Below are 15,323 nucleotides of genomic sequence, written 5' to 3' on the forward strand. Positions count from 1 at the left end.
TACCTTATAGCAGTATTTTCCTGTTACCACTTGAGTCCAGTCATCTGCACACTTGGGAGGGGGAACAGTCGGTGGGGCAGGGGTTAAAACTGCCCCCTCTGCCAGGTGTTTGCAGATGTATTTCTCTTTATTGGTGCAGGGCAACACATCCCAGAGGCCAGCAAAAATCCCAGTTGTCATGGCAACACAGCCCTGTTGGTGACCTTGCGTTGTCAAGTGAGAAATTGTCAACTGTCAGCGGTGAAGCCACTTTCGAACATATCTTACAGAAGGAAGTTCACATTTTTTTCTGTACCTGGCATTTCAGCGTTCCAGTGAGTAAACCTTACGGAGTCTGTGTTGGTCCACACAAATACCTCAATGTTTTTCTGGTTTGAGAGCCCTAGCCAGAAGTATTTCTCTGACCTCAACCCCACCAAGCTGACAAGGAATGCATTGTCCACTCTGGAAATATTTCCACAGGTAAAATGACAGGATTTCTCATATCAGTTTATGAGTTGCTCAAAAAAGTGCATTAATTTTTTTGTTGGAGTTACATGTGAACCTTTAAAATCGGACATGCTCATGTTTGTCATGTTCAAATGTTTGGAGTCAAAATAAATGTTTTTACCCAGTTGAAACATCGGCTAAGTAGGAATCTGAGCTCTTGCAGTCGTCTTTGGCCTCATCAAATGTCTTTGTCTCTGTCCCTACAAAGTAGCAGTAGGAGCCATGCCTTTTCCATCCCTGTATTTAAGGAAAACAAAAGTGGGAAAACTTAATTAGCTTTTTTTTATATTTTAGTATGATTCATTATAATGAGGTAGCAAGAAGTAAAACAGCATAATATTAAGTATCTCCAGGGATTTGACAGGGTTTTTAAAAATATATATTTTTCCTTTATATTGAATCCCATAATAATGAAAAGCAATCTATCTTTTCACCTTCTTGCAGTATAATTATAGAACACAAAATAGAACATTGAGTGTTTTCTATTCAAGAAAAAAAGAAAAGGTCAAAATCTAGTATATGTCTGGACCGCCCTTTATCTGTATGCTTCTCTCCTACTCTCTGTGCTCATATACAATAATTTAATGCAGCTAAATTCCCAATAAAGCTGTTCTCATTTATATGTTTTTCTGTTTCTGCTGTTAGACAATTGAAACACAGCCCGTTAAGACAATGTGTTAACCAGCAGTCACTTCTAAACCATTTCCAAGCTGCTGCTGTGCACTGCTAAAATCCTGATATAACCGCAAGATCGTCTGACATAATCGCCTTACACAACGGCTTTGCTGTGACTTCGGCTATATTTACCTGTAGAATGATCACTCACAGAGAAAGTTAGAACCTGATTTATGTCTATGCAGCCGCTGTGTGGTCAGTTGAATGAGACACAGAGAGAGGTGTGCCTGCAGAGGTAAAGCCCGAACTCACATTCGCAATACTGAGAACTCTGTTCTACGGAAAGTAGCTAAGGTTTGTCCAAGAAGTTGCTAGATTTGTCACTAGGTCCTTTTGTGAAGAAAACTTGCTAAAGGGGTGTGAAAAGTCAGTAAATCTAGTTACAAAGGTGCTAAGTTGGCAACACTGCCTGTAAACACCCACCTTGGTGATGCAATAGAAACTGATTTCATACATCTCTATAGATGGGGTGTCTGGCTTAAGCCATTTCTTTATATTTGCATTTCTAGCAGCTATTCTCAGTATTCCAAATAAGTATTTTTTGTTTTAATATTTGTAGGTACTGAATGTAAAAAAATTATTTTTTGTCCTGAATATATTCACTAATTCTGTATAAATCTTGCACAACAAAATTTTACTTTTGGACAACCCCGAAACAAGTGGCGGTGATTGGCTCCCTGGGACTTCTGAAAAGGTTTTGATAAATATACTCTCAATACTTTGTCCAGACTTCCTCTGGAATGCACCTGTTATTTTCCCTATCCCATTTTTGTTTTATGTAGGTGGTATTTGCTATTTTAACCTTCTGAAGTCCCCTATATGTCTTGAAATAAGACCAGAATCTGCCCTATAGCCACTAATAAAAACTTTCAATAGGTTGTTTTCAAATGCGTTTTGACTCTAAGATAGAATTGTTTATGTGATGGCATACCTGAAGAAATCTAAAAAAGTCACTATTATTAAATCCGTGTAGTCTTTTCATTGTCTGAAAATTGCTCAGTCTCCCCTGATTAAAAAAGGTACAGTTTGAGGGGAGGCCCCATTAAGCCCATCCCTTATAGCTGACATCCAGTTTGTTTTGGATAAAGTCAAGACTGAGTCAATCTTAGACTCTTTATCTCTTCAGACAAGCCACTCTTAGTGATAGTATTTAACCATGTTTTCAGAGACAAGTTGTTATTACCTGTTTCTAATAAGTTTTTAATTAGTCTTTCATCTCCCAACCTTTTTTTTTTTTTTAAGTTTCTTTCCATCTTGCTTGGTAACCATAATTGCACCAACAACACAAGATCCTCAATTGGGCTGATATATAATAATCCTATAGGCAGGGGTGTGCAAATCATCTCTTGTTCGTCGCTAATTGAAGAGTTTGAAATTTCATCCTTGCCAAAGGTACCACAATATTAATTTTATTAATTTATTTCAATCGGAAGCGTCTGAAACAAAAATAACACCCTAGACAAGATATTAATTTTTACTGACTCAATTCGTGACTCAGAGCTAAATGTTGGAATTAAATGCCATCTCTTTATTTCCTCCTTTATTTTATGATTTAACAGATTAAAATTTAAGGCATACAAATTTGTTAATTCTTTTGGGATGTTTATTCCAAGATAAAGACTCATGTGATCCAAATCCCAATTTGGTTGGATGTAGGGGCTTATGATCTGGTCATTGCAATATTCAATTTATAACCTGGGATAGAACTAAAAACATCTAAGAATGGCAGTTATTTCAAATTTGAACTCTCTGGGTTCGACAAGTAAATTGACTTAGCATTTTTATACCTATAATAATATTATTATCCTGAGTAATCCCATGACTTAACGCTTCAATAAACATTGAAAACAGTAATGGACTTATTCGGAGAGCCCGGTCTAGTCCCTCTTTCCTGGCCAAATGAGTTTGATATGGCTCCATTTATCTTTATTCTTGCTCTTGGGCTATTAAACAACACTTGAAGAGTTTTAATAAAGGTTGGATGAAATCGAAATTTCTTTTATACTCCATATAAAAACTCCCATTTGACTCAATGAAAAGCTTACAGGGTTGCTTATTAATATAATTTACTCAGTATTTCCTAACATGCTGAGATATCTGGATTTCACTTCCCCGCTTGTGATGTTTTCGTAACAAAATGTCTTTACCCAGTGTTTTTTCATGAACCTAAATTAGTAGGACCTTCCTCTTTCTCACTATATTTATTAAATAGCACTTCACAATCTTTTCCGTTATTTAATATTATATGTTGTATACACTTCACAAGATATCTCTCCAGACCTCACCTCTGAATATCCATTTTGTTGAAATTGTGTCCCTTTTTAAACTGCATGCTAGGTCAGAGTAGATAGGTTTGGGGAAGGTACCAAATGTAATAAGTTGCTTTGAAATGAATATTATACTTATTCAAAAGCTTTGTCCAAGATGCAATATGAAGGAAACAAGAATTAAAATGTAATCAAACATTTCGAACCAGAGACAGACATTTTTTTAAAAATTAGAAGAAGTAAAGTTCACGCACAGTTTTGCAGCCTATATTCTGCTCCATTTCATCACCAGGAGGATCAGAGGCACTCGTCTTCATACAAATGAAGCCGTGTTTCTCCCCACACACACGGTCAGCCCAGTTCCCATTCTGCAAGAAAAATGCTGTAAAATGTTTCTCTGTGTGGAACCTGGATGTACTGACACACAGGCAAACTAGAATGTACAGTATGTTTTCAACCAAAAAGCCCATAGCCTTCAATCTGTACTGATTTATTATTAGAGATAAAAACATATACTGTACTGTATGAACAGAAATATGTAGACCCAAACCTTACACCTGTTTGTGGTTTGTTTAGTATCTCATTCCAAAACAACAGGTATTACAATGCTACTATAACAGCTGTCACTCTTCTTGGAAGGGTTTCTACAAAATTTTGCAACCTGGCTGCAGTGATTTATTCCCATTCCGGCACAAGACCATTGGTGAGGTCGACCACTGACGTAGGTGATAAGGCTTGACTCGCATTTGGCGGTCCAATTCAGTGGGGCTGAGGTCAGGGTGTTGTGCAAGCTGGTTTAGTTCTTCCACACTGAACTCAGAAAACCCTGCCTTTTGATCTTGCTTTGTAACACAAGGGCTTTATTGTGTTGAAACAGGAAAGGGCCTGCCCCAGACTGTTGCCACATAGTCGGAAGCACACTGTTGTCTAAAATATCAGCGTATGCAGTGAACTAAAGTGTGATTCATAACTACACAATTTTCAGTTTTGCTGACCGAAGCAGGTCAGTTAATGATACCTTTTTAAAGAAACTTGTATGTGCACCATACCCACAGGATGCACCTTACCTCTCCCCTGATGAGAACACAGTCTTCTTGCTCTGTGAAGACAGCAGGTTTCCCAAACTCCCAGCTGGTGAAGCTGACGGTAGAGTGGTCACTCCAGTCAAACAGTCTCTCTGTCTTCCTGTCATTCAGTCCAATCCAAAGTTCATCAGTGGATGCTGCAGACATTGACAGAAAAAAAAAAATATTTCTGTCAACCATCTGTCATATAATTTCTTGTGGAACATTGCTCAACTTTTTTTGCTTGTCCTTTGTGTATCAGTTGTAGACTATCATTGGTCATCATTTCTGGAAGAGGTGGAGGCTTACAGAAGTCTGCTGACAAGTACCGTTGTAACTCTTACTAGTCCTATTATGGCTCAACGAAAGAAGGACATCAGCCCCCCTCCCCCCAAAGAAAATTCAAGGCACACAGCTATGTTGTAGTACAAAGAACATGAAAAACACTTGATTTACAACGCTAGAGGAAAAAACAAGACCAAGATGTGTTGACCACACATCAGAAAGAAAAGTCGAAGGGAAGTCATACCACTTTTATGAAATATAACATTAACCTCAAGGAAACAAGGGCAGAGAGGTGCTACATCACACACCAAAGGCCACATATTTAAGGATTGAGGCAGATGTTAAGATTGTCATCTAGTAATTTAACCCCTTAAACCCTAGGCTATTTTTTTTTAGAATTTCCACCTGAAAAAACATACCCAAATTCAATTATCAAAAGCTCCAACAACCGTTGGCTCTATGGATAAGGAACACTTTGGAGGATTTTCAAAGAGGCCAAAAGAGGTTTTATGCCTGACAGGTAATCTAGCTGTAAAATCTTTATTTTCATTACTAATAGCTCTTTGTACATGATGCACTGATCAGAAAATTTAACTTTTACCTCCAAATTGAGTTTATTTTATTGCACAACAGCCACAGAAACAGGCAACTTGGCCATTGTGCCAAAATTGCCTCATAGTCCCACTCTGTTCCGGGGAACTTCTGATTGGAGCTACACGGTCATGTGACCACTTCGAAAACTCTCAGCTATCACAAGGTTCGAATTTAATTTGTGCCTTCAGCATAATCAGCAGAGGGCATATGTGTGTTCTTCCTTGAGGTTTTCAGCCTCAACTCACAAATCAGCCTCCTGTCAGTAATGGATGAATGGGAAAGTGTCTCTACAAGCTGTAATATGATAGAGGTAAAGCACTAATTAAAAATATGATGCGTATAAACATCTGTTTTTCAGAAAAAAGGAAATTGTAGGTTTGTCTGTGTGGCTGATTTTAATTATTGTAATTATGTTTCTCCTATTATGACTTGCTTGACATGACTAGAAAGGTGAGGCAGTCTCATTTCATATGACACCAAACAGTCACGTTTCAAATGTGACTGCTCCTTACATGTAGAAAGCTGATATTTTAGGAAACGAACATTCCAACCATTACTACTCAGAAAATACTTTACACACGTTTTGTTTACATATTCTGAAGCGATTGTATGTACGGCTTCTTAGTCAGTCAGTAGCAGATGTGTGAGTAACAACTAGAGTGGCAGGTTATGTAAAGTATTGCCTCACGATGGCACCAGAGGAAAGGTTTGTTGTTTCTTTTAAAGACTTCCTTCAAGCTACACTTTGAAACTACAGTACTTTTTATTGTCTTCACGTACCATATCCAAGTTGAGAGATGACAAAGCTTTGTTCCTCCACATTGTGGATGCTGACTAGGTCCCCTCCTTCCTTGCGGCACACTTTATGAGCATCAGACCATGTTTTTTGAGTGCGACTAAGGTGGAAGCAGTGACCATTGTAGGGAATCCAAGGGCTTGAACAAAATCCTGTCTTAACAGCTTATCATTAAAAAGAAGAAAGAAATATAAGGACTGAGTGACAGATATCATACAATTATCCAAAATAATTAACCAAAATAGTAATACACTAACCAGATGACAGCTCGAATAGAATAGAATAGAATAGAATAGAATACGTCTTTTCTTTACCTTCAGTAGGAGGAGTCACAGCTCCATCACTGTAGCAGATGTAGCCCAGTTTTTTGGTGCATGTTGAACTTTGCCAGGAGTACTCTTCGATACCATCAACCATTGCACAGCTGTATCCTGGATTAGGAAGTGGATGTCCTAAAACAATATGATTGTTAAATTTGACATGAAGACACAGACAAAAACTAATTCAAATTCACACTAATTTTACATGTAACAGTTATAATGCTATCAATTGACATCATTGCTGCATAAATTCAGCACTTGTCAATAGGCCTTTATTGTTGATGATGGATTCGATCCTTCTGGGCATTGGATGATACCAGTGGAGAGATGTTATGCCTTTTTTTCATAGCTGATTCTTTTCAGCTGCTCTTTGCTGGAGGGGGTTTTGTTGCTCTACCCTATACTTTAAAAATACTCTGTTGGATTCAAGTCAGGGAACATAGTTGGCCAGGTCATAGATTTCACTTTTCTCTCCTTTACAAACTCCTGTGTCATTTTTCCAGTGTGTTTGGGATCATTGTCATGTTGGAAACTTCCTCTCCTGTCAAGCTTCTTGACACTGGGAGTCATCTTTTCATTCATCATTTGGTTAAATGAATTGCATTCATAGTGTCATCTATAACTGTAATCTCCCCTACACCTTTTGCACTCGTGTAGTTCCATATCTGCCTCCCTAGGCCTTGTTTCATGGTCAGCACCATGCAGTCACTGTGGTGGTCCTGGGCATGCTTACGCCAATAATGCTGATTCCCATCTGATCAAAACAAATTTATTTTGGTTTCATCTGACCACAGAATGTGCTGCCAAGATTCATCATGCTTCTATTCAAAATTTAATCTTGCAATTTTGTTAGTAATGGTTTTCTTTCTAGACGCTGTCCGTAGAGTTTGACTTCATGCAATGTCCTTCACACTGTCTGATCGGTCACAGAAACAACAATTTCAACACATAATCTTTGTGCTGAGTCAGAAGCATTTACCCGTCTTCAATGCAAGGCTGTGTAAATAGGGAATTGTGCGTGGCGTCATTTTTCGAGGAGAGCACCTGCACCTTCTGTTAATGGTAGTATGGCACTTCCTATTCTTCTCTTCCTAACCACTGCTGCAGCTTATGTTTAGTGGTCTACTGATGCTCTTGTACCCTCTCCAATCTTTGTGAACTCACACAATCTGGTTTCTTACTTCTTCAGGCAATTCCTTACCATTTGGAGCCATGTTGCATTACACACAACCCAGGGCCAAAGGTGAGAAAGCTGTGGTGTTCACAGGCTAATTCATACATTGTTCAAGCAATTTCATGCAAGAAAACAGGTGTAATAACTTTTGTTGCAGTGACGAAGGTAAACTGACTTTTGTTGCAGTGGTCACTACTTTTGTGGTCAGTCTAATCTGTTTGTTTGTGAAGATCAAACACCCTGCACTTTATCTTCAAAATAATAAAAAATATTGTGAGATGACACCGTTTTGAAACATTCAACATTAAAGTGATATTGCACAGAGGTATACTCACTTTTTTTGTAAACCGTATACATACATGTAAATGTCCTCTTGTAAATAAATGAAATTTTTAAAATGAATCACTATTTATGGAAATTAATATGAAGAGAAAAGGATGATATTCCGGTTATTAGCGAGGTTGACTTTATTTGGCAGCTTGTTCCATGGTAATGGTGATGATCTGCCTGGCAATGAGTTGGCATTGGTAAATTTGATGATACAGTAAGCCTTTTTATGGTTTAGTGTGCAAAGATAAGATCTAAAATACAGTAACTTTCCTTGGAAATGGAGGGGGTGTAAATATAACGGTGTATTTTGAAATGCACCCATCATACATTTCATTACTTTATTTAATGTAGTGTGAATCTAAACTGCTGAAGAGTCAAGTCTTCTGCTTCCAGAAATATCTGTTGCGTAGCTGTGGTCCTTGCTGTGGTTTTTAAATACTAAGCAAAAAGGTATCAATTCTAACTGGCTGGCAACATGGTAGAAAGGATAAAAGACAGATGGGATAGATCAAAGATACGGTTCATCTTAACATTATCAGAGTAGTAACAAAAAGTATTGAAGTGGAAGAAAACCTACCTGATTCCCAATTCAGATAACGGTAAGGCTTCCCGTTAGACCACTGCCAGCCATGGTCTGGATCCAGAGTCAATCCAGTCCAAAGCTTGTCCCCCTGTCCCCTGCCCCCTTCTGCTAGTAGTGCTGTGAGTGTGTGTTTAGAAAGGCATGGGAAATGAACGTGATAAAATAATGAGTAATGTTTCTTATTTACTGTCTTGACAGAAAGGGATCCATATTTTCATCTACACATCTATACAAACAGTACATTGAAGAACGTATAACAACCATATTTTTCATGAAAAATTACACAGTAATCTAATAACATTTTTTTATAAAGTAGTTAATTTAAGTAGTAGTTAATTTAAGTCATATGTGGAAGAAATGATGAGAGGATGAACATTATTGGTAGGTATTCTTCAAACACTGCTCAGCCCAAACACTTTTCCCTTTCTTCTATACATTAAACGTAGAGTCAGTAGCACCTTACCTAAGACATAAGCCTGCTCGTTAGGATCGGTGATGCTGAGCAGTGAGGAGACTTGCTGTTTGCAGCTGAATTCAGCCTGGGACCAAGACAGAGCTGACTGTGTATTGAGCTGGTAATACGCTCCTGTTGTTGGGTGTTTGTTCCAGTGTTCTTTGGCTGTGAAATATTCATACAAAACAGTGGAACCGCATTTAGAAATTTAATATTTTTTTTCATGTAAACTGAACTTGAGGCACATACATGCCTCTTGTTTTCATTAAATGTTAGAGGCCGACTTAAATGTAAAGTCGGGCTGGGTATGAATTCTCTCACTGCAGTATAGTAAAACTCTGTTTTTCACAGGCCGTACTCACAGTTAGTTGGGCAGTAGCCCCAGAGTTCATGTTCATATTTTGTTTCAACCGCACACCACATACGCCTTTTCGAGGAGTCCAATTTAATGCAGTCTGAGTACCACACGTTTTTGTACTGGAAGGGAAACATGCAGGTCCTGCCATTTGCATTTCCTCCAATGGTGTAAAATTCTGAAAGGCCCAAACAAGAAGATAACAAAGAATAGCTTAATTAGTTTTAGAACAGCTGTACCTATAGTAATACACATTTATAAGAATATGTGATACATCACCTCAAGACTGATGGTAAACTGAGATATTGCGGAATGTACAGTAAATTCCAATGAATGAGTACCAGTTTCCTTCCTGCTGGCTGGAGCTAGCATATACTGTAAATCTCCTTAATAAAAAACAGTATTTCATATATAATCCCACACATCCACACATTCATCTCTAAACCCGTCGTTTTAGATGTTCCAGTTTTTATTGAGTTTCTGTACTATACCTCTGTATGTTCTTGTGCAAGCGCCGCTGGAAGTCCCTGAAATTGTGAAGTGGTTATTGGGTCCAATTGTTCTGGAAAGAACTGCTGCGCTATCTGAATTGAGCTCAATGTAAAGCTCCTGGCCTTTGAGAGCGAGCATTGTTTCATTCTTGCATTCCCACTTTTGGAGTTCATCGTTTTCATCACAGTTGTAGAGGCTTATTTCACTTCCCACACTTTTCCCCTGGACTCCAAGGCACTTATTCCTCTGTTGAACCAGAAGTCGGTCACCAGTTGTCCAGCGTATGCTACTGCAGTAGTTATTTACTTTAACCAAACATAATCCAGTGGCCTTGGAAGTTAGTTGAAATGGTGAATCTGCAGAGAAAGTTTGTTCAAATAATCAATACTCAGTTCTGTTTGTGATAGAATACAGAAGAAATCAGGAAATCATCTCAGCAAAAGTCTATCATTGGAGTTTTTTCAACTGTGTCTAATTTTATTCATTATTATATGGACAATAATAATGACAGTAGTTCATACAATAAGCTTAAAAATCAAAAGTTGGAATACTGTACCATCTGAAGCCAAACATTTCAATGTTTGGATAAGGAGCACAAAGGTTGTACAAGTTATCTTCATTGTTAGAATTTTCCTAAATTTCTTGAAGCCAAAGATTCTATTGATGCATTGTCGAGGCGAGGGATCTGAGACTTGTCTGAATGACTGTGGAAAGAGGAGAATTTAAATAACACCGACACATCCCTGCACATCATGCCAGCACAGCCTTTTATAATTCATTTGAATGAATCACCATGTCTCATTTATGAAGAACAGGGAATTTTAATGAAACCAAATGCTGATGTTTGCACACTTGGCAGATTTACTGTAATGCACTCTCCTCCTCCAGGAACACACATACAATTTAAACACATTTCTACATTTCTTAAGTGGATGGGTGTCATGCATGTCGTGCATGATAAACAGTTTTGAGAAACAGGAAGTGAAATTACTATGTTACAGTACAGTAGTTTTTTGCTTGCTTTTTCATTAAGGGTTAACTAGGATGGTGACCATATACTTCCCATCAGCCATTTTTTGACATTCTAAAACTTTGGTGATTACTTATTATTATGTTTATATTTTATAATGTGCAAAGTTAATGTGTAACTTCTTCAAACTCCGGGTTCCGCAGAACTTTAAGGAATGGAGGAAAGGAATATCCATCTGTGTTTTGAACCTCAGCTAGCACAGGGCACCAACACTAGCTCTAGTCTGGTTGGCATGAGTTTCCCCTGCGAAGGCTCTGTTGTTATTAATATTATGTTCCACACTGAGGAATAGTTGTAAGGCTTTGTCCTTCAAGAGTAACCAGCTTTTGGAAATGCTGTTGACTACTATAATGTAAACTGTATATGCCCTTCCTTGGATTCAAGTTCATCACAACCCTGATAAACTTGTTTTTAATGATCTGTGGGTTGTTTTTTAAATAGTTTTTTCCCTGACTGAGCGATCAGCATATGCATTGTCATTATGGTAACAACACTATGGGACCCAGAACTGTCCCTTGTGGGACTCAACATTTTAAAGGTTTATATCTAGATAAATGACTTTGAACCTTATGGTTTAAATATGAAGCAAACTATTTCACTGCTGATAGACACAACTCCACTGGAGACATCTTCTTTTGTAGTCGAAAGTATGAAATGCTCTCTATTGATTCGGTCAATTAGAATCAATCCACATAATCTTCTAGTAATCATTTAACTCCTTAGTCTGTGAAGTATAACAGATACAAGTCCAGTTGAATTTGATTTCCCAAATTCCCCTACTGAAACTTAAAAAACTTAAAAGATATTTAATTCATTGATACATAAATTACTTTGTTCAGCCCTTTTAGAAGTCACATGCTACGAAAAAAAGGGTCCATAGTTCTTGACTTCATATTTCATATCCTTTGGCTCAATTCTTTCTTCTAAGGACAAATTAGCAATGTGGGTAACACAGTGCCTTATAAGCCTAGCTTCTAAATGAAATGTCATCAAGAACTGTGGCTTTACTGCAGTTGAAGCCAGTCAACAGTAAATGGTAAGCAGTATAACACAGTTAACTATATCATCATTGTTTATTGTCCCAGACCAGCTAATCAGACCTTGAAGGCGATCTTCCTCAAAGACCATTTCTCTTCATTCATCTGTATGACTTTTCTATGCTGGTGAAGACATGTACAATTCAGTGAACCCGGATACAGTAAAATCTTATATTGTTTCCCTCGCTGTATTCCTTTGGTTGCCTTGGTGACACAGCGAGCAGTGGAAGTTGATAAAGTTGGACCATCGTGAACTCTAATGACAGAAGCAAAGAGCTGTGCGCATTTACGAGAGTGGCAGCCGCCCTCTCTCCGACTGCTCACTGTCTGGAAGCGGCTTTAGCCCAACAGAAGCTTGACTCAACACTAGCTTTAAATTTTTGTATCAGCGCCACTAGCAAACAGCTAGTATCGTGACCTGCTTGGCTCTCACTCGTAGTACCTACAGATAATGCTCATTGGGCAACTGGGGACAGATGCCTGTCAATGTTTTTTTTTTTTTTTTTTTGTTGATTTCTTTTCCTCTGGCAAACTCTGTGAAGCATATGATTGTTTGAATTACACAAATCTCCTGGTGGTTATATGACATAAACTTATTGATGGTATCTTAATAACTGATCAAGGCTACCAGTGTCACTATGAGCTTTCTGATTTCACTCTGGGCACAATCCCCGCCGCCCTCTGGCACTGGTAATCAATAAAATTAATTGGAGGTTGGCGTTGTCTGGATTGAACGGACCAAATGCTTGAGTTGCAATTATAGGCCACTCACGACTCGCTTTTAATGTGGATTCCTAGTAAGGCTGTGTCCAAAATCACCCCGTCATTCACTCATTCAATACTCCCTAAATGATAAGCCCTAAATCTTTTACTAGGTAGTGAGAAGTAAATTGAGTTTTTGGATACTTATTGATCATCATCATTTTGCGTCACCTAGTGTACGTGCCATTGTGCAATTTTTGAGGGCACTGTATAGTGGATAAATTTACACACCCGGAATTTGGACACTCAAATAAAATGGCGGACATTAAATGTAGTGCACAATATAGTAAATATTTTAGGTAGTGACTTTAGGCACAGCCTGCCATTTAACAATGTAAGGCTCAGCCATGATCAAAATATCAAACAAGAAAAAACTCAATCATAAAGAAAGCAATATAAATAGAGAACCTTTTTAAATGAAAAGAATAAGAACAAAGTTAAACCTGGGGAATATCCACAAAAACCATCACAACGTCACTCTGGCAATTGTAACTTGTATTTATGAAACTACAGTTAACTTCATCACTGTGAGACTCCCAACATATGGAAAGAAAGACAAAAACAGAAGTGTATCGGTTGGTGATGCCGAGAATGATTGAGATATTTTCAAGAGTGAGTGAGTGTTTTGGCTGTTTTGAAATCGAAAGTATTGTAAAAAATACACACAAAGCAAGCCACCATTATGTCACAATAATCTGTTTTTCTTACTTTCTTTGTAGGCAAGTGCAAATTTCTCATGAATTGATTGACGTCAAGTCCCAACCTCTTTAAATACTTGGGAATACAATGTGGTAATACAATTTTTGAATCAAGGGTCAAAGGATAGGGGTTGTCATATTTTGTACAGATTTGAAAATTCCTCGAGGCAAAGTTGTGATGTGTGATATTTGGCTGTATAGATAAAATTGACTTGACGTGGAAATTAATTACTGTTTGGTGTGTTTCATGTACTGTTTAGATTGATTACGCTCTAGTGTACTACTCAGCAGGTGTGAGTAGTACAGGTGTGGCAAAATAGTTTTTTACTAGATTGAAAGAGGCTCACAGTCGTCAACAAGCAGGCAATCAGACCCAGCGAACAAACCGAGGGCTAATCTCCCTGACTGTAGGGCTAGGCAGGCCAACTTTAAGTGATGTCGAAGTTGGCTGGCCTTGACCCACATTGTCTCGTCGCAGAGTATCCTTTGTTAAACGGTACAGTATGGTATGGACATGCTCATACCTTCTGCACCTGCATGATAGGAAACAACCAGGCCAATGGTGTGCGTTCTTATGCTGACAATATGTTTGATGAAAAAGTTGCAACGGGAACTATGAAATCTTGCTTTATTTTGCTTTGCACTGGTAATGTCAGTCAATAGCATTTTGCTTGAGTAAACAAAAAAGGCAGAGACGAATAACAAGAAATTGCACCAAATGTGTGAAGCTACTTAGTCTTATAACAATCAGCCAGTCTGTGACTGTGTCTGATGCTGACTCAAAATAAGTCATGGTCCGGAGGTGACTAACTTTTGGATTTCCTTTCCTACACAGGATGCGTTTCAGCAGTGTTTCTTTTTTTTTTTAGTCATCCATTTCATGGTCATCTGATGGAACAGATGACGCATGCATTGTCCTGCATTTTCACATGCAACTACACTTATTGTGTGTTGGGTTCTGAGCGCTGGCTAAATACAGATGACCTAAACTCAAGAGACCATGTTTTACAGCACCAATTATGACTCCTCATAAGAGGAAAAGCACAGGTGTAGCCAATAATAGTAACAGGAGCAGAGTTGAATTAGGTGCTCAGCCATGTCGGTTAGCTAAAAACAGTAGAACAAGTTGCAGCTGCCTGTGTCAGCACAATTTTGCTAAAATCTTAAGCTCTTTTTGTCGCACGTGAATATTGTATGTGCCTCATCTTACTGTAATATTAACTAAGTAATTGATATCTAGTACAAGTTTAGTATCTCTTGCTCAATACAATACATTTAAGAACAATACATTTAGGAGCAACTGGTCAGTTTGCAGTTCAGTTGTTACTAGAGACTGTAACACTGAATGACAACTTCATTCATAGTCATTGACTATGTAGTTTGTTTGTTTTTTATGCTAAGTGGACCAACATTTGAAAGCAATAAATAAGCATTAAATTATTAATATATGATAGCTTTTGTGGTTTTTATAGTCTTTCACTAAGCTTTTGAGCAGTAAGTTGACATACTGTATATTATGCTGTTTTTCAGTCACCAGTTAAGGGGGCTCCCAATTCAAAACTTCTGATTTGGCCAGTTACATTTATGCTTCAGTATACTGTAAGGCTTAGTGTACATGTACTGAATACCTAAAGGGTCAACTTGTCATTTGTCTGCATGGTTTTTATTTCTTTCTCATTTTTACCTTGCCAACTACTTTTTGAGAGTTTTTGACCTTTTCGTGATGCCTGCTTCATCTTCCTTCAGCCATTAGTTGTTTTAAGTAGAACAGCTTAAAATTGGACAATGGAAGGTGTAGAAATTCAGCTGTAACTCTAACTCTTATATTACTGTGTTATTTACCATTTAACTCAATTCAATTGCTTATTACTGTTTGCCTCTGTATTAAATAAAGCATGTAACTTGGAGTTTACCAAAG

At 37.9% G+C, this 15,323-nt stretch overlaps 1 protein-coding gene across 2 annotated transcripts; it reads right to left on the minus strand.

Moving 5' to 3' along the window:
- Positions 1-26: 26 nt before the first annotated feature.
- On the minus strand, positions 27-10,589 carry LOC120798464 (macrophage mannose receptor 1-like). 2 transcript variants are annotated; one of them, XM_040142711.1, is made up of 12 exons: positions 10,435-10,589; positions 9,878-10,234; positions 9,394-9,564; positions 9,041-9,196; positions 8,572-8,694; positions 6,485-6,622; positions 6,155-6,334; positions 4,499-4,653; positions 3,686-3,799; positions 611-726; positions 296-444; positions 27-192 (listed from the first exon to the last, which is right to left on the minus strand). In XM_040142711.1, exons 1-12 carry the CDS (start codon positions 10,496-10,498, stop codon positions 128-130), a joined length of 1,788 nt encoding a protein of 595 aa, XP_039998645.1. In that variant the 5' UTR covers positions 10,499-10,589; the 3' UTR covers positions 27-127. The 2 variants fall into 2 exon arrangements, 1 of the variants encoding a protein (XP_039998645.1); XR_005708706.1 differs by having other exon boundaries at positions 109-203; positions 296-442.
- Between the last annotated feature and the right edge of the window lie 4,734 nt (positions 10,590-15,323).

Source organism: Xiphias gladius, chromosome 14 (genome assembly GCF_016859285.1).
Source record: "Xiphias gladius isolate SHS-SW01 ecotype Sanya breed wild chromosome 14, ASM1685928v1, whole genome shotgun sequence".
NCBI lineage: Eukaryota > Metazoa > Chordata > Actinopteri > Istiophoriformes > Xiphiidae > Xiphias > Xiphias gladius.

Bases quoted from the DNA above. Each gene is read 5' to 3' on its own strand.
- LOC120798464 (XM_040142711.1), bottom strand. From the start codon at position 10,498: ATGAAGATAACTTGTACAACCTTTGTGCTCCTTATCCAAACATTGAAA. The intron at 10,235-10,434 runs GTACAGTATTCC...CTTTCTCTGCAG, and splicing joins GAAATGTTTGGCTTCAGATG to ATTCACCATTTCAACTAACT. The intron at 727-3,685 runs GTGCGTGAACTT...CCTTAAATACAG, and splicing joins AGAATATAGGCTGCAAAACT to GGATGGAAAAGGCATGGCTC.